Consider the following 27,439-nt stretch of genomic DNA (forward strand, 5'->3'; position numbering starts at 1 on the left):
CCTGACGCTATATAACTCCGGAACGCGCGAACTGATTTCCACAGATTTGCATTCGTTGGAAAGATCTCAGGCTCCGTGAGGTTTATAGCAAAGAAAATTCGGGCAAATTTCAAGAGAAAAACAGGAAAACGGGAAAACCATTGGTGGCGAAACGAAGTATAGTTATTTTTATGTTCAATCATTTGAGTACTTGTTAAATATTTGAGACACGATTCAGTATTCGGGCATAAGTGATACAAAAACGTAATAGAATCATTTGTCATCACATTTTTTTTTGTGGCACCGTTCATAACTCAGGACTTCTTCAAATATAATATAAAAATGCTAAGTTTGGTCTTAATTCTAGAATTAACCTACTCTGGAACCCTTTTTAAGGGGGTTGGGGGGAATCATCCAATGACTTCTCCAGCCTTGGGTGAGGCGAGAGGGAGTGTCAGACTCTTACTTACTAAAAATCACCCCGTTCCTACTCCTGCTACTCAGGCCGAAGCCTGGTAAACCCGCTAGGTAGTCCGCAGCTCCGATACTCTGGCGCAGTAGTCCATATTAGCAACTATTGGGCCACCGACTACCATCATTAAGTAGGTATATGTTATATTTAACACAGTATTGTGACCTTTTTAATTTTCCATGGTAACGACGGTAAGTACGACTTCCTCACTGATGACATTGTGTACAACGTTGATAATTAAAACAAATTAATTGTTCCTATTCATTAATTCGTCCGTATGTGTGTGATATACCCAGGACCGCACTTTCATCCAGGTCGCGTCTCTGCCATCACGACAAAAAAAGTTCACATGTGATATTAATCTGTTAAAAAAAGTAAATGTGACAGTTCGTTTTTTGAATTTAAATTTCGAATTTTTGCGATCGAAATGAAGTGGGTTTTTTATGTGATCGTTTTCGTGTATATGCTGTATAGGACAGGTATGTCAATAATTATTTTTTTTGCATAAAATTATTTGTGTTATTTATTTCATTAAAATAATAATTTTATGGGTATTTTATTTTAGTTTCCAAGTACAAGAAATGTATCTTTTTTAATTTCCTTTTTTGAAAAGAGTTTTGTGTAACACGATATTTAACAAATGTAGGCAATTTTGGTTTTATTGTGTTAAGGAATTTTTTTTTCACAATTAATTGTCTAATACTAATTTTATATTTTTACAGTGTATGGTCTAAAACCAGTGGAAAACAGTTTGATGGTGGAACCTGTCACATATGGAGATGACGATTTTTTGAAAGTTGGGGGACATAAAACTATTAGCTGTAAGGCATCGAATCGAAATCAAAAGGTTTTTTTTTTATTATTGTTTTAATTACATAATTCATAATGCACGATTAGACTACATGATAAATATATGTAAAAACGCATAGATGTTCATTTATTCGGAATAGTAAAGTAGTATTACAATAAAACATTGTTCTTTCCGAAATTACTAACTGAAAAGCCGGGAAAATCCTTTGGCATACAAAATCTGAACAGATCGCTCGTAATTTTAGAATTTAATATTCCTTACCTCTTAAACTTGTATAGCAATTTATATTATCCTTATAAGCACGGTTTTGTTACGAATATATTCAATACATATTCAGATGTTATTTATGCATATCATACTCACTGAAGTACATCGTTTAATTTTTTTAATCCGCAAATTAGGTTAAATTTAAATGTTATGTAATTACTACAGAAGGTTATCAATTACAGCATCTAGTTAAAAGTACACACGTCATTCATTTGACCTGCATTGTGTATACTTAGTAACAGAATATATAATAGTTTGTTAATTTCCAAAGGGGTAAGCAGAACTGTACAAATTAAATTGACTGCACGGTTTACAACGTGTATTTTTTGTATGATCCACAAATTGTGTTTTTGGGTTTGGGTTGCATGTCATGTGAACTTGTATGTTTGTAAACGCACCCCACCATAGGAGGAAAATCTAGTGTTAATCTAGCGTTAAAAAAAATTAATACTCTGTCTCTTTATGGTTCACTCTCAACAGAACCATTTAGTAACTTGTTAAGTGCATCGTTGAGTATGAATCGACACTATATTTATTGCCCAGGGCGAAGATTATCCGTAACTGTGGACAAATTAGCCAGGGTTCCGGCTCAAAGTTTTTAGTCAGTAAGAGTCTAACACTCTCTCTCAAGATATTGGATGAAAAAAAGGATGGAAATAATGGCAAACTCTCTTATGCAGAGTTGAACAGTGAGTGGTCAAAGCTTGTTGATGAAGAATTCTCTTGTTGCAGGTAGAATGGATAGACCCAAATGGCCATACAGTGAAACGAATCCCGGGCAGTCGGATATTTTCCCAAGAACATTTTGTTCCTGCAATGAGGGGTAGAGCACCAGCTCTTGTTCTGACCGTCACCAAGGCAGAGGTGGAGGATACAGGAGTGTACCAGTGCAAGTCCGGAGATCTGGTGAAGAATGTCACTTTGTGTGTTATAGGTAAGTTGGGTTTTATGGATTTTGACATTGTTTTAGAGATTTCGAAGCAAATACAAGAATTATACTTCTACTAATATACTTCAGATATTTATAATTACAGTTTCTCTTTAGTTATCAAACGTGTAGGTTGAGTGGCAATTCTCTGTTGTTAGTAAAGCTCTTGGTTAGCAATTGTAAGAAAAACTTTAACTCAAGAGGTTAATGAGTTGGTTTTTCATGTAGAAATTGTTTGACGTTCAAAAAGTTAGTTTTAGAGTTTTTTCCTAAACTATGCTATACTATGTTTCTGTGGATGCGTTTGACTTCTACCAACCATATTCATTGGTATACATAGCTTAATACTGGTGGAAACGGACTCAGCAGAGTTATGTTTTTTATATGGAAAGATGCGTGCTTTTAGAATTATGTTCATGTTTGTACTGGATAATGTGAAGTGTGTAAATATTTAGAACACAATATCTCCCACTAGCGTGTATGCGATGACATGGAATTTTACTCCCGTAGTTGATGTAAAAATAACTATAATGTCCTTCGTGTATTGTGTTTTGCTTTATTGTCGTTATAAGTATTGTATTGTGGTTTATGATTACCAGACATGTTAATTCCGCAGTATATGACTTAAAATGTGACTAAGCGTGAAAATTATACACTTTTTGTTCATAGAAAAATATTTATCCTCTATATTATCTTTTAACATGGACAATTAAAACATATTTTTTAATTTAGTAATGGATTTGGTCGCTCAGAGACAATATCGCCCAGTGCCATTAAAATCATAATAACTAATGGTCTAAACAGTCTACAAACTTATGGTCTAAAGTCAGTATAGTTTATAATTTTTCCCTATCACAAATTGGGAAAGCAAGAATGCTGTTCGCAATTCCAATATTATAGATTCGAGTGTAACCAAAAACACCTGCTCTAACACTTTCATTCCGGACACAAATTAAAACTAATATAGTGAACACATAAATGAAGTTTGCTTTGCAATATAAGATAAACAGATTTGAGGTCAATCAGTACAAGTGACTATTAGGATAAGGATACTTGTAATCTGTAACAAAAAAGCTATTGAAATGTGTACTCCACGTGGTTGCATAAAATTATTACATGTATAAAATCAATATGAAGTAGAGAGTCACGTTTTTCGAACAGCTGTTAGTACAGATGTTTATACACCCAGTAGGTACTGAATGGTTTATCTTTATCATACTAGCTTAATGACATTAAGAGACTTATAAGTTATGACTGAAAGAAGTTTCTGTAAGACTATATAAGCATATAGGTAAGATAATATTTAGACACTAAAGTATATTTCCGCATTACCGTATATAATCGGTCAACTTTCCTAAAAAACATAAAATTCAAAGTCAAAGTCAAACTATTTATTCCAATTAACCACTTTTGGAAAGAAAGTATTGTCATCTAAATACGAGGTACGATAAGGATATGTCCAATGTTGTGTTGTAAAATATGTACTTCTTGAAAATAAATGAATTTGAATGTGTAGCTGGAATCTTATATTTACTAAATATAATATATCTGCCAGCGGCTTCGCCTGTTTTCTTATAGTATAAAAAGTATCATCACGTCAGTTCATACCCTGTCTGTATACCAAATTTCATCAAAATCTATTCAGTAGTTACATTGTGATTGACAAGAAACACATCCAATCATACAAACAAACACATTTTTACATTTATAATTTTATTAGGTTCTGTGATAACAAAAATCATTACTGTTATAACAGGATGTGTATTAAACATTTATGTTTCACTGCATTCAAAATGTAATAATTGTCTGGTCTTTAGAATACCAACTATTAAATCATCATTACGAGTTAATTGGATACTTCATATCGGTTTGTAAACATGACGTGCTCGTGTCCTTCAGTAAATGAATTTTATAATAAAAAAAACCTGTCTCACTTTTTTCTTGTTGCTGATCTTATAAGTATTATGCATACAGTTCAGTAGCATTTAAGTTTAAAGTTAAACACGTGGATGGGTAGATGTTACGTTGCTGTGGATGTGTTTGGCTTCCACCAATCATATTCTATACTTTGCGGCGGCGCATCTTCATAGCACATCTTACTCGCACAGTGACATAGCTTAGTGCCATTGGAAATGGTCACATAGTTTGACAGCTTAGCTATTACATCTACATAGCATAGCATATTTCTGGTGGAAAGCACACTAAACGATACAATAGGAATTAAAAGTCTATTGACATCTCTGTTTTGTCAAGTGATGTACTAATCATCGTCATAGCTTTTGAAGAATGACAAAAAATTGTGTAGCTATATGTATATTACGTGCTTTAGTTTTTATTATTCTCTTGTCCACAGCACCATCATACTTCGCAGACACAATACCTGAAGTGAGCGCAGACATGGGGCGCTCCATTACGTTGTCCTGCCAAGCGAAAGGAGAACCTGAACCAAGAATCACTTGGTACAGGAACGGAGAAGTTATTAATGGTTGAGTATTTTTTTTTACTTTATTTATTATTTACACAAAAGAATAATACAATAAAAATAACAAATAGCAACCAAAAGACCACTAAGGTTTAGAACCGTGCTATGGAATCTGTCTTAAATGTTATAATATAATATGGAGGTAGGTACAATAATCATGCTTAAATAGGTAATATTACTTAAGGCGCTTTGCACATGGAGCAACTTAAGTTGAGGAAACTATCAACATTTTAAAAGTTTCTTGTAAAAAGTTGATAGTTGCTATAACGTTTACGTTTGCCGCAATTTTATGGCAATCTGTGAGCAACTTTCATAACCGAGTTGCTAAATCTACGCAGCGATCAGCGTTCAGTGTGACAATGGATATCGAAGAAGCAGCACTTGTTCTCATTTTATTACGTCGTCGCCGTCGACGGCAACTTTAAAAACCGGTATAATATTTAACAGTTGCTAGTTGCGGCAATTAGGAACTATCTTAGTCATCGATTACAGCAACTGAAAACTGTTGACGATTACCGGAACTCGAAACTCGAGTTGCTATGTGTGCGCTGTTCAATTGAAATATATGTAAACAGCTAGTTGCCAGTTGCCAGTTGCTCCAATAGTTGCTCCATGTGCAAAGCGCCATAGTTTACATTTGATATTTTTAGGTGTGAGGTATTTTTTTACTTCTGCGGGTATATTGTTAATAAGTCTCGGTACAACATAACCAGTAGTTCGTTCGCCATTGCATTGTTAGCCGATTCTCAAAATTAGCCCGAGTATATATAGGATGTATTTTGTTTTCTTCTGTAACAGGAATCTGTCGAACAATTTCAATTTCGTAGTTTGTAATTCATTTGCAAAAGTATGAGAGTTATTTAATTGTCAAAAATACCAACAGAAATTCCGTACTGTTACCCTTAGTACGAATTCGAGCTGGCCAATCAGTACCCTTAGTACGAGTTTGCATTACGTTGAACAAAAACGAAACGAGGGCGCGTTCGGCCCTCTGATTGGTTGGTTTATTCGAGTCGGCCAATCAAAGCGCTAGACGCGCTCTCCTTTCGATTAGCTACTTTAAACGAAAAGCAAACTCATACTAAGGGTACTGATATTAAAATTTATTCGACTTGCGGTCAAACATCTTCCAGTTTTCATCAAAACATCCGTGTATTATGTATTCATAATAACGGCCCTTCAGGTAGGCGAACTTATATTGCTAAAAATTTATTAAAAATCAGTTTTTGCTTAAACAAAAAAAAAAAGAATAGCGTGTTTTTTCCACCGTTGCATACAATTTAAATAAACAATACAATGCATACAATCTTAAGACAAATGGTTTTCTTAATTCGACCTTGAATAAGTTTATTTACCTTTATTGAGTATTGTTTACATGTATTTCAAGATGCCTACAAAACATAGATACGTAAGTAGATGTAGGAACTTCTGTGTGTGTGCAATACATAAGTAGACACTTCGATATTATTACAAAATAAGTGTTGCAAAAACGTATGTTCTAAGATATTTGTCATCTTCAAAAAAAAGTTGCCACCTTTTAAAGGCTTGTGTTTCTATGTTTTTGTTACTCTGCTACGTCAGAATAAACAAAATAATCAATTAAGTCCTTTTACAAATGTTCTAGATGAATTAAATTTATTACACAATTAAAAATCTATATAACAATGTATCGGTACGCGTCGCATGTAGGCATTGCCGATGGTACAGTCCGTACGATGCGGATCATTGGACGCAGTTGTATGAGTTTCTATACAAGACAAACTAAAATCCGTTGCGTGCGATGCGTACGATGCGGGCCTGTGGACGCTTACCTTGATCCGAATGAGTGTTTTATTATCTTGCATCAAATTAAAACAAAATGTGTCACAAATCATTTAGCTCATAAATATATTTATTACTTACTTTACGATGCTAAATTGTCCTCACACAAACAGGACTATGGTAATAAAATAACTTGTTCTCTTACAATTTAATAGATGAAGATAATTCCGAGAAGTACAAGGTGATGACGAAGTACAACATCCAGGGTTTCGAAGGTCTCCTCACCATCATTTCGTTGGAGCCAGAGGACGGTGGCGTTTACTCCTGCCAGAGCATCCAGGAGACTGCAGATGTCGAGGACTGTAGCCATACCACGAGTTTCAATATAACTTTGAATGTTAATTGTGAGTATTTGGTTTATTGATGACCTTGACAAAACAATCACAACATATGATAGGCTAGTAAGATCATTTAATTTGAATTGTTTTCATTTTTATGATATAAGCCGGTAAATGTACAGACGAATCAACTGATGGTAAGCAATACTCCGCCGCCCATGGACACCGTTAACGTTAACGTTAGAAATGCGTTGCCGGCCTTCTGGGGGTTAGTAATTTATGGGGTGTTGGGGAATCGGGGATTGGAAAGAAATTTCATCAAAATCTGTTGGGAATTGGGGTTATTGGGCCCCTGGTAACTACACTTACACAACGAAAATTATGTATTTTTCCAGATGCTCCTATATTCGAGGAAGGGAATAAAACCAAATCAGTTTACGGCAAGAATAATCAAGAGTAAGTAGTCGTCGAATAATCGTGAGTTTACATCTCACGTTGTAAACTACGAACATAATGTAGACATTTTATTTTTAACTAGCTTCTGCCAGCGGCTTCGTCCGCGTTCCCATAAAAGATAAGGCTTATGTGTTATTCTAGACAATAATCTACCTTTGTCCCTTTTATACTGATCCCTTCAGCCAGTTTGACGTGATTGCGTAACACACAAACACACATTTAACGCAACAAGGAACGGAATTTTTATTTGGCCTGTTTTAAAAATGTATCTAAGTATTAGTATAATTAATGCTAATGAGGACAAAATGATAAAAAATAATGAGATACTTTCTACAATAATGGAATTATTTGCTTTAATTAGTATGGAAAGCAGAGGACTAGCATAATTTTCATTTACGTGATGGAGGAGATATTATAAAAACTCAGCCATGCTTTCGATTAATTTTCTTTCAGAGTGGACATAGTTTGTTCTGCGGACAGTTACCCAGCAGCCACGTACAGATGGTTCAAAGACTTGACAGACGATGTTTTGTACGAGTTTGATAAAAAACAAATAAAACTCTCCGAGGACGGCTCCAAGGCGATACTGACAGTAGTGGCTAACCAATCCACGTTTTGGCAACGATACAAATGTCAAGCAAGCAACGATTTCGGAGTTTCTGAGAAATATTTCACTCTAATGAAAATGGAGAAACCGAAGAGGCCCAGTGAAGTTAGTAATTGCCTTTAGAGACTTAGAAAACAATCTTAACTAGCCATTATAGCCTTAGAAAACAATCTTAGCTAATTGTATCGAGTTTGTGATTTGCTCTGATAATTGCTTCAGGTGATTTTAGTGGTGAACGCTAAGATTTATGTTTAAGTTATTTTTTTAATTATTTAACAAGGAGAAGGAGATGAATTTGTTGTCTGTTCTCCTCAATTACCTAACAAATGTTTTATTTTCAGGTTAATGTATTTAATGCTACATCAGACGCGCTATATTTGAACGTGACGTGGTATGATGACATACAGTTCCCAATTAGTGGTAAGTTATTTAATATCCACCCTAGTTTTTAATTTCCCAACCTATTCCATTTTAGCTAACCAGATGATCAAATTAATTTCATTTGCTTTTAGATCAATAGATTATGCCTAATAAAGATCAAATTAAATTGTTATTGCAATTTTTAGCGTTCCAAATCCAATACACAACTGAGGAAACTAATAAGAAGAAGTTCCTTCCACCGCGAGAAGCCACCTGGAGGAGAAGCAAACAGACTGAAGTCAAACTGGAAGAAGATGAGACGATCGACCCTGAAGTTGGAGGTGAGTCTAATTAAAAAACATTTTTTAGAAAGAGTTAACATTGTCGTTTGGAATTTAATTAGGTATCTTCTAGTCATAACTTTTCGAAAATTTTTTTTTATGGAAAATGATTTGACGGATCACCTGATGATAAGCAATCGACGCCACCCGTGGACACCCGAAACACCGGTTAGGAATTTGAGGATTGTTGGGCGTTGGATTGGGGAGATTGGGATTTTGGAAAGGGGTAATTGGGCATCCGGTAATGTCACTCATACGACGAAATACAAGGCAACCATTGTTTCAAATTGTTTTTCTGTGAGATCGTGGTATCGATCCGGTCGAGCCAGCCCATGGGTCTCCTACAATGGAATTGCATTAACTATTATTATTATTTTTGTTCCCGTGCTTATCAAAAATGGATAATACATAACATCAAGTCTGTATCATCTTAGATGTTGTAGGTTTTCTCATCTAAAATTAACAACAACAGCAACATTTTTTCATTTCACGTGATATTTTATAAGATATCATTGTATGTTTAACAGGTATCATAATCCCACTAGAAGAATTGGAGGCCGAAACTGCCTATTGGATCCGTTTGAGAGTGACGAACGAGGTTGGAGAATCGATCTGGTCGGATCCTATCCTTGTGTCCACTACCGTCGAATCTGAAGAAGCAACTACCACAGAGGCTCCAGAATCGGAACCAGAAGTTGCTGACAACACAGAATCTATGAATGATGCAACTTTCTATGGCATATTCTTTGCTGGAGGTATCTTTGTGGTGTCTTTCGTCTGTATGTTCGCCATGAGATTGGTTAAATAGTTTCCAAGTTCAAAATTGTATTTATTTATTTATTGTTTGTTATGAAATCTTATTGTATTGTTTATTTCATAGTATTTGGTTTTAAGAGATTGTATTTTCATTTGCATTGTAAATACATTTTTTCAGTCAATAAAGTGTAGTTTGCAGCTGTTTTGTTATTAATTTTGTAGTTTTTTCTAACGCCCTTGTCATTTGTCTCAATATGATTTTGACTGCTAAAAATTATTGGGGTATATTATTACGAAATAAAAATAACCAAAGAAATGTTTATAAACCATTTTATTAGAGGCAGAAACACCAGTGTAATTAACGTAACAATTAGTGTATATGAAACCCATTGGCCGACAATATGACGTATGTACACAGTAGAAATAACCAGAGACGTGTACATTATACAAATACAAACGGCAATAAACATTTTATAAAACAATCATTTTGTTCAACTACATATAAATTTTATGTAAATGCTAAGACTGTTTAATGTCCACGATAGTGAGTATGCAGCACATTATGTTCGAGGCTTAAAATAGCCCTTAATTTTAGTGATACCAAGCTTCTTAAGCTAACTTTGCAAGTAATATTTAATGGTACACAATTTCTTAACGTTTTAAGAGCCGAAGAACGCATTGTTTGTCAATTCCTGTACACAATTTTGTACAATCAATCTCAAAGATTGACGAATGAAATCGTTCCTTTCCAGCTCATATAAAGGGTAAACCTAACTATTTATCTAAAGAAGCGATACATAGGAAAACAAATATACAATAGAATAATCAGTCTTCCTGCAAGAACATGGTAAAACTGGGACTTAAGCAATTAAAATTGACCAAAACTTGTTAGGCGTTAGTTAGTTGGAATGTAAAAATTGGAAATGAATGTTAATATTTTTTTTTTTGATAAAATACGTTCATACCTGCATATATATTGTCATAGTTTGTAGTGTTAAGGATTCGTTTTCATCAATATTTTAAATTAAACTTATTCTAAACAACGACAATAACTTAAAATATACTTAATAGTATTTATCTACTCATACATAGTGCTTTATCAGTTCCAGCTAACATACCTATGCGTGTAGCTACTTTTGGAGTTAAATTTTGTAGCAACTTTTCATTACATTATCGGTAGAATGAAAGTTTAGCAATCTTTCCAATTGTAGTTCTTACTTATAAAATGTTACTTATTCAAAACTTTTTCTATTTCACTTTCACCCTCCATTTAAATGAAAGTTAGCATTAGAGCCTTATAAGTTGAGGGTATTAAACCTACTTATTCCCTAAAAACAGTGGACAAACACTTCCGTAAGTGTCACTTAGCAATACAAAGTAGGTTTAGATGTTTCAGATTTTCTAGTAACTCCAAAAGTAGATACGCCTTTAAACCCTTTTACGTACATACATACATACATATATGCGATAACTTATATACTACGTTATTTTACGCAGAGCTAAATAATTTTATAAGTATTTACAAGTGAACGAAAAAAGGTGTAGGTACGGCGGAATGCCGAAGAAGTGTGTGCACTTTTGCAATTGGTCAAAATTTTAGAGTAAAAATTCTTATTACAAAAAAAATTGTCAAGTGTCAAATACTGGGTCTGTCATCAAAGTTATAGGTACAAATAATGTTTTCATACAAAACGTCTAACGTTTTTTTTTAAAGAAAGTGGCAGCATTATTTCGTCTTGGACTTGTCGAATGTAATTTAGTTCTGTAAATACCTTATTTAACACGTACTTAAGCAAATCACAGCAATATAACATACATACATGTACAGTTATGCGCATCTTTTACTTGCAAATGAAATCAAGCAAAAATTTTCGTTACTACGTTCCTTTCATGTTCATTAAAGTCGATATTAAATAGATACAAGTTACTTTCATTAAAAAGTACAACTTCAGGCCTTTTAACTATTCGGAGAATTGAACACTTAATTATTTAAAACTTTAATAATAGACAATTATTTTGTTCAAATTAGATATTATCTATCTACAATAACTTTGGTATGTCATGGGGATAGAGTGTTTTATTAATGTAACACTAAACATAATTCAACGATTTGGCGTTATATTTGGCATCGTATTAAGGGAACTATGTAGCAGATATCTTCATAATAATCTGTAATTAACTCTGAACTTTCTACGATAATATTTCATTATGTGATTCAACATACAGTAAAATTTTCTTAAGTGACAAACGTAACATTAACATTGAACTATACGCACACAAATGTCACAAAATTGTCGGCATCCTTCCGAAACTAAACTTAAGCCAGCGAATCACAACAGACCATTTTATACATATACTTTAAAGAAATATCCCCACTTCAAACAAAGCTGCTTTTTTAAAAATGACCAAACATACGCATGCATATGGTCACGGTGATGAGGAGTAAACTGGCAGAGAGCCTGATGGCGTCATCAGTAGTCGCTGCATAGCCTGCCTCCAGCCATTCAGAGTTACCCGCGGCGTTGCGCGTACGCACGCGAACGTGGAATGTTGTACTGTTTGATAGAGGTCCTAATGTGAACAGGGTGTCTGAAAAAATATTATTCAAATTAAAGACCTGTATAATATTATTAAATTAAAAGTATTGATGGGTTTTTCGAAAATTTCTTAGTAGTAGTAGAGTTGAAATTGTGCCCAGTATATGGCAATAGGCTCACCTCTTATTACATGGGAATTATAACACAAACGGTGAAAATCTCTGCCCCTTCGGGAATAAAAGGCGTAACTTTGCATCAGAGATCTTATATTTCAATTAGATAAATATTTAAAGTAATATGGTCGTATTTGTCTCATACGCTTTCGGAGATTCAATCAACAGTTGGTACGTATAAGATTAACAGAATTTGAATCTGTTTCTTGCAAGCAGTCTTTCTCTGTTTTTGTCATAAAATAATTAAAAGAGAACTCACTGTTGGCAGTTTCAATGTCAACGCGGAATTCGGGTGCTCCATCCCAATCAGCTGGGTAACCTTGTTTACTGGGAGTAAGCTGGAAAATGTAGCCTGAAATAATAAGATATATTTAAGTTAGTTAACGCTTCAGAATTAATTAACATATTCTACAAGCTTCTGGTACTTATACACATGTAAATTATTTTTTCTTTTAAAAAAGAAAAGACTTTCTCCTGCATCATGGGTGCGTTTACAAACATACGATTTCACATGCACATGACACCCAGACCCGAAACAACAATTTGTGGATCACACAAAGAGTTGCTCCGTGCGATCGAACCCGCTACACGTTACATGGCAGCCAGTTGCCCAGCCACCGCGCCAACCGTGCAGTCAATTTTCTTTTCATCTTTTCTTTTCACCTTTTGTTAGGGTTTTAATATTGCCATAAAAACAGATATTTACCAATAACGGTGAGGTTCTTCGGATCGGGTGATTCGGGCACTTCATCAGGGCTGGCGAAATTGCAAGATGAACAGGTCACGTTGAAGGTCAGATTGGTCGTGTTAGCTGCTGTCAGTTGGACCTGTGTTTGGAAATGTAACGATTTTTTTATAATAATGAAGTTATTCATAGTTTGTGTTTGATTTCATTTGTTCTTGTCAGATGTATGTAGTTAGTCCATCTCTTTGTAGTACTGGTTTCATTTTCAAAGAGTCTGTAGTCCCATGTTAATGACTAAATAATTCTACTTTGATTTAAGAACTGGATTTCGGTCTATCTCCAAATGGGCCCACTCGTGTGATCGCTCTGGTGCCCTTTAGACATAGACATTTGATAGCAATTATGTATCTCAAAACAACAAAAACATAGGTACTATTTGAATATAATTCTTTTCAATGATATACATAACCACCAATAAACATCTATATCTGAAAAGCGCCAGAGCGATCACACGAACACGCCTGTTTTGGAGATTGACCCATTTACCACTATCGAAAATCACAAGACCATCAGCCAAATGCGAGTTGCTGACTTATGAATTCTTGTGATATTTTATTTTGGAGTGACTTCCACTTACGGTATCTGGTGGTAGAGGTTTGGAGCCAGGGTTCACGTGGAAGATGATAGACTCAGCACCCTTGCTGTTGGTTGCAGAACACTTGTATTCACCATAATAGGTTTCGTCTCGAATTCTCAGGATAAGCACGGAGCTAGTTCCATCTTCGGATGTGATTACCTGCAATTTACAAAATCAAACAATTTAGATACATAAGTAAATATTTACACTAAAAAAAACGAGCTGATTTCTTTAAAATTTTCCGTGACTAAACATTTAATGATCTTTTTAACTAAAGTTTATTGGACTAAATAATATGATGCATGTAGCAACAAGTTATAGAAAAGATTTACAAAAATGAGAATGAAAATGGTTTTTCAGACATCGCTCAACATTTATTGGTCGTAGTGTAATGTTTTATAACCTTCCTTGATAAATGTACTATTCCAACACAAACATAATTATTCAAATCAAACCAGTAGTTCCGGAGATGAGCGCGTTCAAACAAATTCTTAATTAGTTTTATATATTAAGTAAGTATTTAGAGTATAGACATAGGTTATAATATATTTATTACCGTATCGGGTTCCAGGATGGCTTCATCATAACTGCTATCGAGCCTCCTGAACCACCTGTAGGTTGGAGGTGGGTTCGCGATAGCACTGCAAGTCACATTTTTGCTGGAAACAAAACCAAATATTCATGAATTATATTTATATGACCATAGTACCCTTAGTACGAGTTTGCTTTACGTTTAGAGTAAACGCAACGAGAGCGCGTTCGGCGCTCTGATTGGCCGGTTCGAATAAACCAACCAATCAGAGCGCCGAACGCGTTCTCGTTGCGATGAGTCCATTTGTTGTTATACTTACGTATCATTCAAAATGGCATAAACCTCTTCAGTCTTGTATTTTGTGTTTGTGTAAATCATCTGTGTATCGCTGTTGTACAAAATTGGTTTATCTGAAAAGAATAATTAGCAAGTGAAATAAAAATATAGGAAACGTCTTTAAAATGATCACAATGATGTATCGATAGTAGGGAAGCCATTTATAGCACACTTCTATAACACGCATCTTTCCACATAAAAACATAGCTTAGCTGAGTCCGTTTCCACCAGTGCTATGCTATGCGTACCAATGAATATGATCGGTGAGAGTCAAACGCATCCACAGCAACGTAGCATAGCACATCTTTGGTAGGAAATCACCTCTAGACATAACGTTATAAAATTAATGTACTTAAGCATTTAAGCTGTCACTTATTTCTTCACACGGCTTTTGTGTAGGTTTAGTATGGATAAGGAATAAAGTCTTACGTTGAACAGACAGATGAACAGTCTTCTCAGTGTAGTGAGACAGCGCCTTTTGTCTCACTTTGCACACGTAAAGGCCAACGTCGGCGTGGTTCAGCTTCTTGATTTCTAAGGAGTTGTCTGCCTTGATTACGTACTTCTTGGTGTCCTCCTTATCTGAAAATTTAATTAAATGAAGTTTAAGATTTTAATAGTGGCCAGGGTGAATAGGCTGTTTCTATCAAAGCATGTTCCATCTTTGACCACATCGTCACTTACCATTGGGTGAGATGGCGGTCGAAAGCATTTTTAGCTTTATATAAAAATACATTATTTAAGGCGTTACTTCCTAGAACTTACTAATAAGTAGTTAATGGTCACGTTGCTTAAGATAGTAAGTTATTTTTGAGGACGTGGTCTAGGGTTCAATTTCTAGTTTTGCTCGCATCACTCAGCAGCGGCTATAAAAGCCATTTGTGTTGACTATGAGGAGATTAACTAAAATTCAGTATTTTCTATTTTCAAAATTCTTGTACCTAGTGTCACTAATAAGTTATGAGCTACCTTCTTTGAGAAGAATATCATAAAATGTACTTGTAATGTAATATTTAATAGTGTGTATATAATGGTTCATTTTTACTTACCCCTAATTTGATGCTTGTCCTTGTACCACACGACAACTGGAAGAGGGTAGCCGTTGGCTTCGCAAGTCAACTTAACGGATTTTCCCTCCTCTCCCTCTAGAGTGACGTTTCTATCGGTGATGTTTACTTTTTCTGGAGTAACAGTGTAAAATTTTAATGTGTCGGTAAGATATACATATATCGTAAAACATAATATAAGAACTGGTTTAGATTTGAGAGATAGGTAGTTATGAGTTATTGGGTTTTCGAATATGTATTAATGGTCCCGTGGGATAAAAAGTAGGTATCCTACTTATTATTCCAGAATTTCATTCGCGACCCCTTCATAAACATCACACACAAACATTAACATTTACAATATTAGTAAGATCTTATCTGAAAATTAGACCAATCTTATGTCAATTTTTTTTTTATGAAACTTTTTTTTTGGCCATATAATCAGGCAGACGTATTACCTGATGGTAAGCAATCGCCGCCGCCCATGGACACTTGAAACACCAGAGGCTTTACAAGTGCGTTACCGGCTTTTTGGGAGTTAGGAATTTAAGGGTTGTTGCTCGGGAATGGGTATGGGGAAGATTGGGAAGGGGGGAATTGGGCCTCCGGTAACCTCACTCACACAACGAAACACAACGCAAGCGTTGTTTCACGTCGGTTTTCTGTGAGGCCGTGTATCACTCCGGTCGAGCCGGCCCATTCTCAAATTAGTAGTTACCTCCGACAATAAACTCCTTGGTTTCACTCAGGTTCCCGGCTTTGCAGGTCCAGTTCCCTCCATCGCTGATCTTGATGCGATGGATGATGAGCGGCACTAGGACTCCGTTGTCCTCCGTCTTCCGTTCCACGAACACTCGACTATTCTTGGTAGATCGCTCCTCGACTAACTTGCCCGAGGGGGAGTACCATTGAATAGGCTGAAAGGAGGAAAGGAGATTATAAAACATTTACTTTCATTTTCATTAGTACATTTATGAAATGTATATGACAATATGTAATGCATATGGCAATAGGCTCGCCACCTATCATATGGGACTTATAACTTATATTGTGAAAAGTAGGTGTACAACTGTACATTGGCATTACGTTCCATAACGTGCTCCTCTGCCTACTCCTTCGGGAATAAAACGTGTGACGATATTAAAAAATAATAAAAGAATTATGTAATGTTGTAATGTAACTATTGATTTTGGGTTAATTACAGAGTGGACGAAGTATTATTAAGTTCTTAATGAATGCACGGAATCTAACATTGTACGCGATGTGTAGCCATAGACAAGCTATACATTTTATATTTCATGTGAAAAAATCAGAAATACGTACTTCTACGAGATTTTGTCCTTTACAGAAGATGGCTTTGGTCTCGCCGACGTTGTACACGGTCGACCGCGCCATGATGCGCAGAGTTGGCTCGGGTAGTTCCTCATCTGGTCGAACTGTAATCAAAGAAAGGAGAAATTTAAAAAAATATTGCATTAATAATAGTCTTACTTTTCTCTTTTTGTATCGGCGTTGATAATATTATTTAAAACATCAAAAGTTAGCGACTTTTTTATACTGTCAAAAGTTACCGAAAGTGTAAGAAAATTTTGTTGCCATGGAGTATTTTATAATTTTTAACGAAAAATTACGATACATTATAATAAAAAAATACTTTAAAATAAGTAATAGTTCAATTTTTATTTTTTATAATAAATAAATAGGTAACAAAATGTTTAGTGAACAAAACTAAGTGTGGAACATTGATGTGGTTGAAGTATTCACAGTGAAACTTGTTGTGTCCACAAATTCCGGTCACACGAAACTTTGTCCTGTCGCCACTGGCCAAGCAACACTTACCAACTGTTGGAAAGTGCACTAATATTAGCCTATATTATGTATTTACACAAAATACAAAGACTCACAGTTAGTATTATTTATTCATAGTTTAAGAAAATAAATGTGTTTAAAATTGTCATTTTAGGTTAGGCCTAGCAAAGGGTCAACGGACAGGGAGCAGTATTATTCAGTATTTTCGCAGTAGAATCACGAGGTCTAGAATGGTTCCTAGTGTACATAACTAGGCTATAAAACACAAATAGGTGTATTAAGGTCGTAGCTCATTAAAGCCACCCGGCACCCGACCAGTACCGACTCAATTAGTATTCTTTATAACGAACTTCTATGGATTCGCGCTCATTACATCAACTGACGATCGGCTCACTCGGCGCGTCGACCACGGGTGGACGACGGGTGGACGGCGGGTGGCTCAGTCGGTGACAACTCGCTGCTTGCACGCTTAGCTTGCGCGGACCGCTCGGTGCCCGCGAATTCGTTGCACGTGACATCAGCTATGAGTGCCAATTCAGGATTTATAATTGTTCTTTGTTTCGCGACGTTCACTCGTTGACCCTGTTGACACCGACCGGCGAGGCGGTGCTGGTCGGGTGCCGTGTGGCTCTAATGAGTTTATGAACTTTAAAATAATCTCCAGATGCAAATATCACATACTCTCCATGTTTATGTGGAAGAAAATCAAACAAAGGCGACTGCCTCGTTGGCCGAGTGGTTGCAAGTCCGACTGCCGAGCAAGGGGTCTCGGGTTCGATTCCAGGGTTGGGCGAAGTATTACTGGGCTTTTTTCGGTTTTTCGAAAATTTCTCAGTGGTAGCACGGAGTCTGGAAATGTGCCCGGTATATGGCAATAGGCTCACCACCTATTACATGGGACTTACAACACAAATTGTGAAAAGTGGGTGTACATGGTGGCATTACGTGCCATAATGTGCACTTCTGCCTACCCTTTCGGGGATTAATGGCGTGACGATATGTATGTATGTATGTAAAATCAAACAAACAAAGAAACGTATAATATTAGGAACAAGATATAATCTAATTTGTACGAGTATTTGTTTCCAAGGTAATGTGCAAAGTGTAAGTAATTGGTTGTTGCCACGGGTGTGGACGTGTGGGTGCGTCGTGTGACCTGGAATACCCAGACACCTAGATATAGATAGACTAGGTACAGACTGTTTGAACTAATGTGACTACATTATTATCATATTCGTGCCTAAAAACACTTATTGTAGAATTAGGAATGGTGTTTATATAAGGGGCTTGAACTTAATGGCTTTTTATATGAGTCTGGCTAGTTTGGTTATAATAGATTTTGAATAGTGGTTTTTGTGTAATGTTTGAGTTTATTTTCCATCAATTCCAAGGTCCATTATATGTGATAGATCTTAGAAACAGTTTATATTCATTAATCAAATCAGTTTTACAATTGTGTAAATCATACTCCTTTTTATTTTTATCTACATTTTAAACGTAATACAATTTAGGTTAAAGAAATAATCTTTCATCTTTCACAAGGAAATAAACAAAAATATTAAATTCAAACGATAAGCATCTTATTTCTTATCTTTCGCAAAATCCTTCTTAAATTTAAATCGCGCTTAGCACTGAGTGGACGATCATTTACTGGAATTACAACCGTAATTTACAATTAAAAGAGTAGTTTTTTGTTTGATAAATGTTGGCAGCAGATGGTCTTTACAGCTCGCTAGCAGAGTACGGATAAGCTCTTAAAGCGCTCAGACGGGGCAGTTACGTAGTAAGCACTAACGAATTTAATTGCCTAAGAAAAAAATACTACAAATGTATGTGGGTCAGTGGAAAATATTCCATTGAAGTCCAAAGACTTTATTTGATAATAGAAGACAGTTTCTTTTTAAGGGGGGAAAATCATCCAAAGACTTCTCCCGCATTGGGCGAGTTGAGAGGGAGTGTCAGACTCTTACTTTCTAAAAACCATCCCGTTCCTACTCCTGCTTTTCCAGCCGGAGCCCCGGTAAACCCGCTAGGTAGTCCGCAGCTCCGGATAGTAGATAGTTACACTGGTAAAATGATTTATCTAAACTATGAAAAAAATTAGACAACGTTTTGCTATCCGAACCTCGATACTCACTCAAGCAGCTACTAAACCAAAAACATAGTCAAGTTTTGCTCAAAAATAATTGTAAAACATCTTAAACAACGTAATTAATTATTGTAATTAATTTTCATCCATTTTAACTAGAAGTGTGTAAAAGCATTTAATGAATAAATTAATCCCGTGTCATTTGACGTTAAGTACATGTTGGAATGAGATGTCAAAGTATTATATTTCCTTAATGGAACGTATACTTGTCTTCGTAACTTGACAGATATGGGTACTTACATACAAACATTTCTATATTTATATGTATAGAGATTAGCTGTTTCCTCAAGCTTTGTCCTTGGGGCATAGGGGAAGTAAACTATAAATGACGTATGACAACACTATTTATATGGCAAGCGGATTTAAAAATACAACAGCACCATCTATGAATTATTTATAGATGAGAAGTACTTATTATGTCTCGTTAGGGAAATGAGAGAATTTAATAACTGTGAAATACAACAGACAAAATATTTTTCATACTAAAATGAGCGAAATAGGAGAGTTCATTATGTAGTACCTAATTCATATAAATCCATCAGCTTTCATTATATTCTTCCTATGTAATAAAAATAAGAAATATTAATATTACGAATACATTCATTACGGATTATTACATCGTCACATCAGCTTAACCGTGCGATGCGAAGCCGTGTAACACAGAAATACGTACATATACAGATGCACAAACACACAGACGTGCCTCCATAAGCGTGTCAACGTCACGCCGTGATTCAAGGAGTCTTAATTACTTTCTTCTTTCACCCTCGTCTCATAATTCCACGTGTAAAGAAGAATATTTCGACAATCATCAATTAATGTCCTGATTGCTTCTTCGCTTTTGACGGCGAAGCCATTAAAATGTGAATACGATTTCCTCAAAAGGTCTTTCAATAAGGTTTATATTGATGGCATAGCAGATCAATGTTAAATTAGGAACACGTTTTAGTATGTTTAGGTTTAGTATGTTTAGGGTATTAGGGCAGTCGTTAATTTATTCGATTTATTCTATGTTTGTTACGTTTATTTTTTATCGTTACCCTAGTTTTTATTGGTACTCCATTACTGAATGTATACGTTAACCCACACGAAAACGATACTAAGTATCAGTGTATGGTGTATATGCGTAATGAAAACACGTTTTATGCACATTACCAACACATGTTTATGGTAAAACGCTGTAAATGATAAATTAGCTTTGCCGAGTGTACATTGACAAGTTTTTATTAGATTTTATTAATCACATAAAACTTGGTGACTTTTCACGTTGCGTTATTTGACGAATGCATTAATACTTCACAAACGATAAACAGACGACTTTAAATGACGTAACGTGGACAGTAGGCCTTGGTGTTTATATTATCTGATATTTAAGAAGTTAGTCGTAAATTACGTCGTACAAGAAGTCAGACTGGGAACTTTGATATTGTTGCGAAAAGTAATATCTGATTTATTTATTTCTGTATAAAATATGGGCTAAAGTTAGCTAAAATGCGCTGAAGAGGCCATAGGCTAATGTTCAGTTTTACAGTTACTTTAAAATTGGTGTAAGTAAATTCATACCAATTCTTAGTAAATTAATAGATGAAAATTGAATGAAAATCTGTTGAGCAATTTTGAGATTATCGCATTTGGGAAAACACAGACACAGAAGAACGCTCTAATACTTTGTTTAACGATAAGAAGTTATTAAGAATTATAGTTAACCTTAATTCATAGTTAATTTATAAATAGCAGTAACTTATCAGTTAATTTAATGGATATTATTAGGTAAATTAAATGTCAAATGCAGAGATGCTTCTAATTAGATATTAACATGTAACATGAGTAGGTGAGAGACCTGTATTAATTACACCACAAATTAGATCATTATTACCAGTATATGGGAAGGTTAATTACCCTTCACTTCACAACATAAATATAGCGGTCGTGAAACATTGACTTTAACATATAAATGGTTAAAAATATAAAGCTACATGCATATAAATAATTACGGTACTTTATTACTGACGAAACGTCCTAAGCATAAATGGTATTTGTTTAGGCACAAACATTTTTTTAGGTAATATGTTTTCCATAAACCATCTAGTGTCTATATATAACAGAAAACTAACATCCCAAACAGATGAAAATAAGAAAATGGAAAGCTGTTCCCCAATAAGTGAGCAAGAAATAAATCATTTTGACACTTATTACTAAGATGAGTAACGACCAACAATAACTTTTGGAGGTTTTTTTTAAAAAATATAACACGAAAATAATTAGAGGCTGAGGAAGGCATTGCTCCTTAATGATCAGTATTGTTTTGATTAATGTTCACATTTGTTTGTTATGAGAACCGAAATTATTAATGTGAAGAAGTCACTTTCCCTAAAATAGAAGGCAAAAATAGACAAAGTAACATTTTCATTTCGTTTTTATTACTTTATTTTTTCTAAATCACTTTCCCAAGAAATTACTTTTATTAATAAAGAACTTATTATACTAATATTTAACTTCTCGTTTAGCGAAAGAGGGCTATTTAACATTGTCTAAGAAATTAAAAACTTCACCTAATTACTTTTTAACTAAAACTAAAAACTTCAATATTTTCCTTGTCACCGTTCAACGCTTAAGCAAGATAAGAAGCTAAGTCAGGGGTTGTCAACAAAAGTTTAATGTCTGTAGGAAAACATTAAGGACATGAGAAGTGGTCAAAGTTGGACGCAGGCGTGGCATAAAGTCCACAACTCCATCTTAATGCTGCGTGGCGTCCATTAGCAAGTTACATGGAGTCCACGGGACCATGCCGAAATGTAACGAAATGGAATCTCTGTATTACACAAGTTCGAGATGTGTTATGGCACGACCGACATCAACTGAACCACTTCTAACAAAGTGAGGGAATGTCCTACACAAAAATAAAAACTTAGTTATATCTATATATAAACTTAGTATATCTTATCTAAATACTAATCAAAAGTGTAACTAAGCATTAAGACGCATTCCATTGTTTCAAATGTATTCACGGAAAATGGCGTACGTTAATCAAAGCTTAACAAAGACAAAATGTAAAGACTTGTACAAAGACAACAGACTCACTTGTAAAAGCTAATTAAACATCAATTGAGTGGTTTAGATTAAATTATGTAATCTTCTGTAAAAGGGGTATAAGGAAGTGTCTTTAAGAGAGGCTAAGATACAACATTAAGCGAAATCTTTTGAAATAAAAATGTACATTTGTACATTGAAAAAGGGAAGTGAAATAAAAAGGATTTACACGAAATGTTTACACATGATTTCATTCTCTTTAATAACGTTCACATCCACGACCTTATAAAAATAAAAGGAAACGAATTTGTTTTGTATTCCGCCGTTGTAAATTAGGCTCCATGAAGAATGTTAAACGCTCGACGCACTGAAATTTGTTCCAACTCGTTTCGGAAGAGCAAAGTAAACAAATGACTGTGGTTCCTTAGCGAAATTGAGAAAATCCGCTGATATATGTATATTACAATATGTACTTTGCTCTCTTATTATTACTCTATAATATGTTTGCTTACCATGTTTTGGTTAAAGGTTATGAGAAAATATTATCCTTTTGTATTATCTGCTGCGTTATTTTAGTGTTATTGTGTTTGTTAGATCCAATAGTGTAATATACTGATGGTTTTGGTTTATGCGTGTGAGTTACTTTACTTAGGTTCACCTTTATTACTTAGTTATCTTAAGGTTACCTAGACAGTAAATAGAATTAATATAAAACAGCGAATAGAAACAATAGTACACTGACTACGTCATTTGTGCTGTATTTTTTGGGTTTCTTTCATGTATTAGTCCAAGTAGGTTTAGATAATGTGATAGTACTATATCTAGAAACAGTAATAAAAAAAAAAATGGTGTATGAGGTAGTATAGTAATAACGTTGTATATTTTCACGTAGCTAGTTAGCCTATAAAACAAAAATGCCTAATTGTATAAGTTACTGAATAGCGATTTGAACACAATTTTCCAAGATAAACTCTTCAATAAAATGTTTAGTACATTAAATACTTTATTCTTTGTAGTTATTGCAAAAGAAATCTTTGTAAAGGATTTCTGTAATCCTCTGGATTATTTATAAATGTAATAAATCAACACGGAAATACGGGCGATATTTCCTCGAAGAGTAATTCAAGGAAGTATGGCACACGAGTACCTCAATAAGTGTGGGAGAGCCATGCTTTGGCGTGAATGGGTTGGCTCGAAGGTTAAATTACTCCCCTTCCCCAATCCCGGATTTCCCTACAACCCTTAAATTCCTAACTCCTAGGCCACAATGCACTGAAAACGCCTCTGGTGTATAGGGTGTCAATGGGCGGCGGCGATTGCTAACCTAAACCTAAATGAACAGACCAATCGGGTGTTCCGTCTGTTTGTTTACCGGCTTATACCATACAAAATTAATATTGTGGTTTACTCCGAAAAGGAAGTAAACCAAGCAAAATCCTGAAAATTAAATATTTTATTTGTATAAATCTTGGGGATAAAAATTAAAAGAATACATTTCCCCACACGTTTCAATTTAAACATTTCAATACGGATAACACAATTACGTTATTAAAAATTGTATAAAAGTTTTTGTTGAGTATCATCTTTTGCTGAACGAGAAGTACTTCACAGAATTCATTAAGTAGCTCACTTTAAAAAAACCTTCATAATCGAGATACGTTTACAAGAACCTTTCGTATGAAGTGTGCGGTGAAGCTTCAAAAATTGATATTCGGTCCGTTTCCATCACTCGGGTTTACGGAAAAGCTTACGGACCGTATTACATTCTATTTCAGGTAAATATATGTAGAAAACCTTTTTACTTATACCTGTGTTTTGAAGTCTCTAGATTTTTCGACGATAACATGAATTTTTCGAATGTCTTTCGTCAGTCCATCATACAGAGATACTCGTGTAGAAAAATACACAAATAAGTATTTATGCTAAATAACTAGAAATGTAAGTTGATTAAAGGACTGATGACTATTGTATTAAAGGACTTATGTAAGCATTGTAGCAATTGGCGTTCTATTGTCTCTGCCTATCCCCATGGGAGACAGGCGTGATGTTATGTATGTATGTATGTAAGTTGATTAATATAGATTTTTATGGTGACTTTATTTGTTTGTTAATTTTCTAAACGTTTCATTTTCTAAACGCCAATATAGGAATTTATACGCTAATAACGACAACAGTTAATGATAGGCGTACCATGAGGCGTTGGCAAAAGTCAAACATTTTATATTGTGGAGTTCTTTGAAAACCCTTAATAATTGAGTATACATTTAAAATGTATCATTAGTACAGTATCAAATCGTTCCCTTTTCAAGAGACTAATAACATTTTGTATTCGTAATTTTCTCTTCTTTTAGCATACAACATACATAATTAAGGGCGAGTCCACTAATTAATCCAGTAATTTAGCACATTACATTTATGTTGAGACTGTCTGACTGTATTAGTAATTTATTTTTTGTTTGCTTTAATTTGATTCTGACTCATACGCTGTAACCGTCCCTTATTTGTATAATTGAATGTGTTGCCAGACAATTAGTCAAATCAGTCAGATGTAAAAAACGTTAATGTAAGATGATTTAACGGTTTTAGGTAATAAGACTATTTCGTAAGCAATATTTTGGACGAGTGAGTTTTTATAACATTAAAAAAATCATTTATATGTGGTACATTCGTTAAAAATGATGCATTGTTATTTTTAAACTGACTGAAGTTTTGGACAATAAAAATTAAATTTTAGTTAGTTGGGTTAATGGGTTTAGCTTACCACATGCTCTTTGGTAAAGAAACCCTTAGATAAAGACTGAATCTAGTAAAATAAATTACAAGCCACAAAACAACCGAAAATTCACATAAAATTATAATCATAACACGGTGTAATAAGTTTATGGAATTGTTAATAAACTGAAGTTGAAATTAAACAAGGTAGTTCCCACACAGCGTCGCTCGAATCATCTTCATTACGCGATCTGTTTATTTTGAATATTGGAATAGGTCTGATGTAATTACGCCGACGCTCAAGGTGCGAAGTAATACCTGTCAAGATGATTTATTAACGCCGTCTTATTGGGCTTCAGCCGCCAGTCTGAGTTACAGCCTATTCGGTAACAGTACGATAATCTCCTCGACTAAGCAGCCATACGAACAGAATTTTCAATAATTCTCAATCTTTGAACAACCACACATTTCAAATCAAATAATCTCGCTGTACACCGTACAGGTGAAAATTTCCAATTAATCTTCCGAAATTGAGTGGCTTTTCTCGTGTGTGCTGTGACAATGTGAGTGAGTTAGTGGGAGTACATTATGAATATCCCGACGTAGGTACTCAGTAATACATACATTACTTTTGATTGATGTACTACGTTAGTTAAAGTGAGTAGTTGCTCCGCTCCGAGCACAGTATAAATACGGTGAAAATTGGAGACTAACGCGTGTACTACCCGTGTAAGACATAACAAGTTTAATTTTCTGTGAAACAACCACAGAATTTCGTGACGAGAGAACTTTTTACGGAATAAATTATTTCCCTACAAAAATGTGTAACAGACATACGTAAATAATTTATCTCAGTTCACTGTTTCGAGTGCAAAATTGTAGGCTAATTTACTCCAAATTAGCTGCGGTACTGAAGCAAATTTATATTCAAGCGCACAGACAAACACCAGTGAATAACGTCCTATTAGCCAATTAGTCATCATGAAATATTCCGTATGATTACTACAGCACAGCCGAAAGTGGTACACTTTATAGACGGTCTTAACGTTAGGTAAATTCAACAATTCTGTAATTTGGCCGGTAAAAGAGAAGGGAAGCTTTTAAAATTATGAAATGGAGGAAAATCATGAATATTACATAGCGTTATCATAGAAATCCATAGAGTTTACACAGTTAACATTGCTCGGGTGTGGAGCGTGGAGCCTCAGGGCATGGGACGGCCCGTGTATAACGGACAGAATAATACTAAACTAACTGCAGCTACGTGGAAACGTTGTTATTTTTTCATAGAAGCCAAATAATATTTCGCTGTTGTCGTAACCTGTGCAATCTAGTTCAATAAACCTGAGAACGTCGTCGGTAATTTGGAGCACAAATTGATCAAATACAACTTTGTTGCTTCCACTCACACCACTCAGGTCGGATCTCCCGAAACTACCAAGTAATTTCCGCACTTTCTAATAGTCAACTTGACAGCTTACCACTTGGTTAATTTTCTCCCGACGGACAGACAAACGGTACTGCGGAAAATAGTTTTATATGAGACAAGAGCTTCCAACTAATTTATATTTGAAATTAATGTCAAGTACCTTTTGCACATAGTGTGGTTCTCGTGTAGTTAAACATTGAACCAAACTTTAACAATGTGTTCTATTGTTTGAACTACAGTTGTTATTAACAATGCTGATTTCCTTTTGTAGTTGTGCGAGTCACCTTTTGTAATTAACAATTTATTATTCGGTACTCTCTATTTTAATTCGTTAATCAAATGTATGTTTGATAGTAAAATCAGAATCTGACAAACGATTTACTGGTAATAGGAAAAACGTTTATGCGGTACTTACCCATCTATATTTTTTGCATGACCAGTGGATATTAGTTTACACAATTTTGGCACAGAATATTCTAAACAATTTTTTCTAGATAATGTGACATTTTATTTTATCGTTTCTTCGTCGTCACGTCTCCTATGTCACTCACGGAGGATATAACCTAAATAAATAACTAATTAAACCACCAAGCCAAGTGGAACTACAAAACTTGTTTGTAACTTTCTAAGTATGTACAAAGTACATACAAAGTAGAAGAAAGGACACGAACACATAAGGCATTATGTGTTTTATATCTGTGCGTCAAGATTTACGACTTTTATCTATTGGAATTCAAAATTCGGGTACGTGATTCGGTCGGGCGTAATGTTTGTCCCAATGTTTGTTCCAACTTTTGTCAAGAGTC

The 27,439-nt window shown here is 34.8% G+C and overlaps 2 protein-coding genes across 2 annotated transcripts in view; one reads left to right on the plus strand and one right to left on the minus strand.

The window, feature by feature from the left end:
* The first annotated feature begins 740 nt into the window (after nt 1-740).
* On the plus strand, nt 741-9,772 carry LOC118264916 (hemicentin-2). Its single transcript, XM_035577576.2, has 10 exons — nt 741-930; nt 1,174-1,298; nt 2,262-2,463; nt 4,811-4,942; nt 6,916-7,104; nt 7,434-7,494; nt 7,948-8,206; nt 8,443-8,521; nt 8,668-8,802; nt 9,330-9,772. Exons 1-10 carry the CDS (start codon nt 879-881, stop codon nt 9,608-9,610), a joined length of 1,515 nt encoding a protein of 504 aa, XP_035433469.2. The 5' UTR covers nt 741-878; the 3' UTR covers nt 9,611-9,772.
* A 99-nt stretch (nt 9,773-9,871) lies between these two features.
* LOC118264915 (neural cell adhesion molecule 2) overlaps nt 9,872-27,439 on the minus strand; it is a 161,081-nt gene continuing 143,513 nt past the window's right edge. The window contains exons 2-11 of the mRNA XM_035577575.2: nt 16,828-16,940; nt 16,223-16,421; nt 15,508-15,639; nt 14,888-15,040; nt 14,442-14,532; nt 14,147-14,249; nt 13,591-13,749; nt 12,975-13,095; nt 12,528-12,620; nt 9,872-12,147 (exon numbers count right to left, since the gene is read on the minus strand). Of these exons, the coding sequence (XP_035433468.2) occupies nt 11,954-12,147; nt 12,528-12,620; nt 12,975-13,095; nt 13,591-13,749; nt 14,147-14,249; nt 14,442-14,532; nt 14,888-15,040; nt 15,508-15,639; nt 16,223-16,421; nt 16,828-16,940 (1,358 nt within the window). The 3' untranslated portion in view covers nt 9,872-11,953. The remainder of the gene's footprint in view (nt 12,148-12,527; nt 12,621-12,974; nt 13,096-13,590; nt 13,750-14,146; nt 14,250-14,441; nt 14,533-14,887; nt 15,041-15,507; nt 15,640-16,222; nt 16,422-16,827; nt 16,941-27,439) is intronic.

Source organism: Spodoptera frugiperda, chromosome 28 (genome assembly GCF_023101765.2).
Source record: "Spodoptera frugiperda isolate SF20-4 chromosome 28, AGI-APGP_CSIRO_Sfru_2.0, whole genome shotgun sequence".
NCBI lineage: Eukaryota > Metazoa > Arthropoda > Insecta > Lepidoptera > Noctuidae > Spodoptera > Spodoptera frugiperda.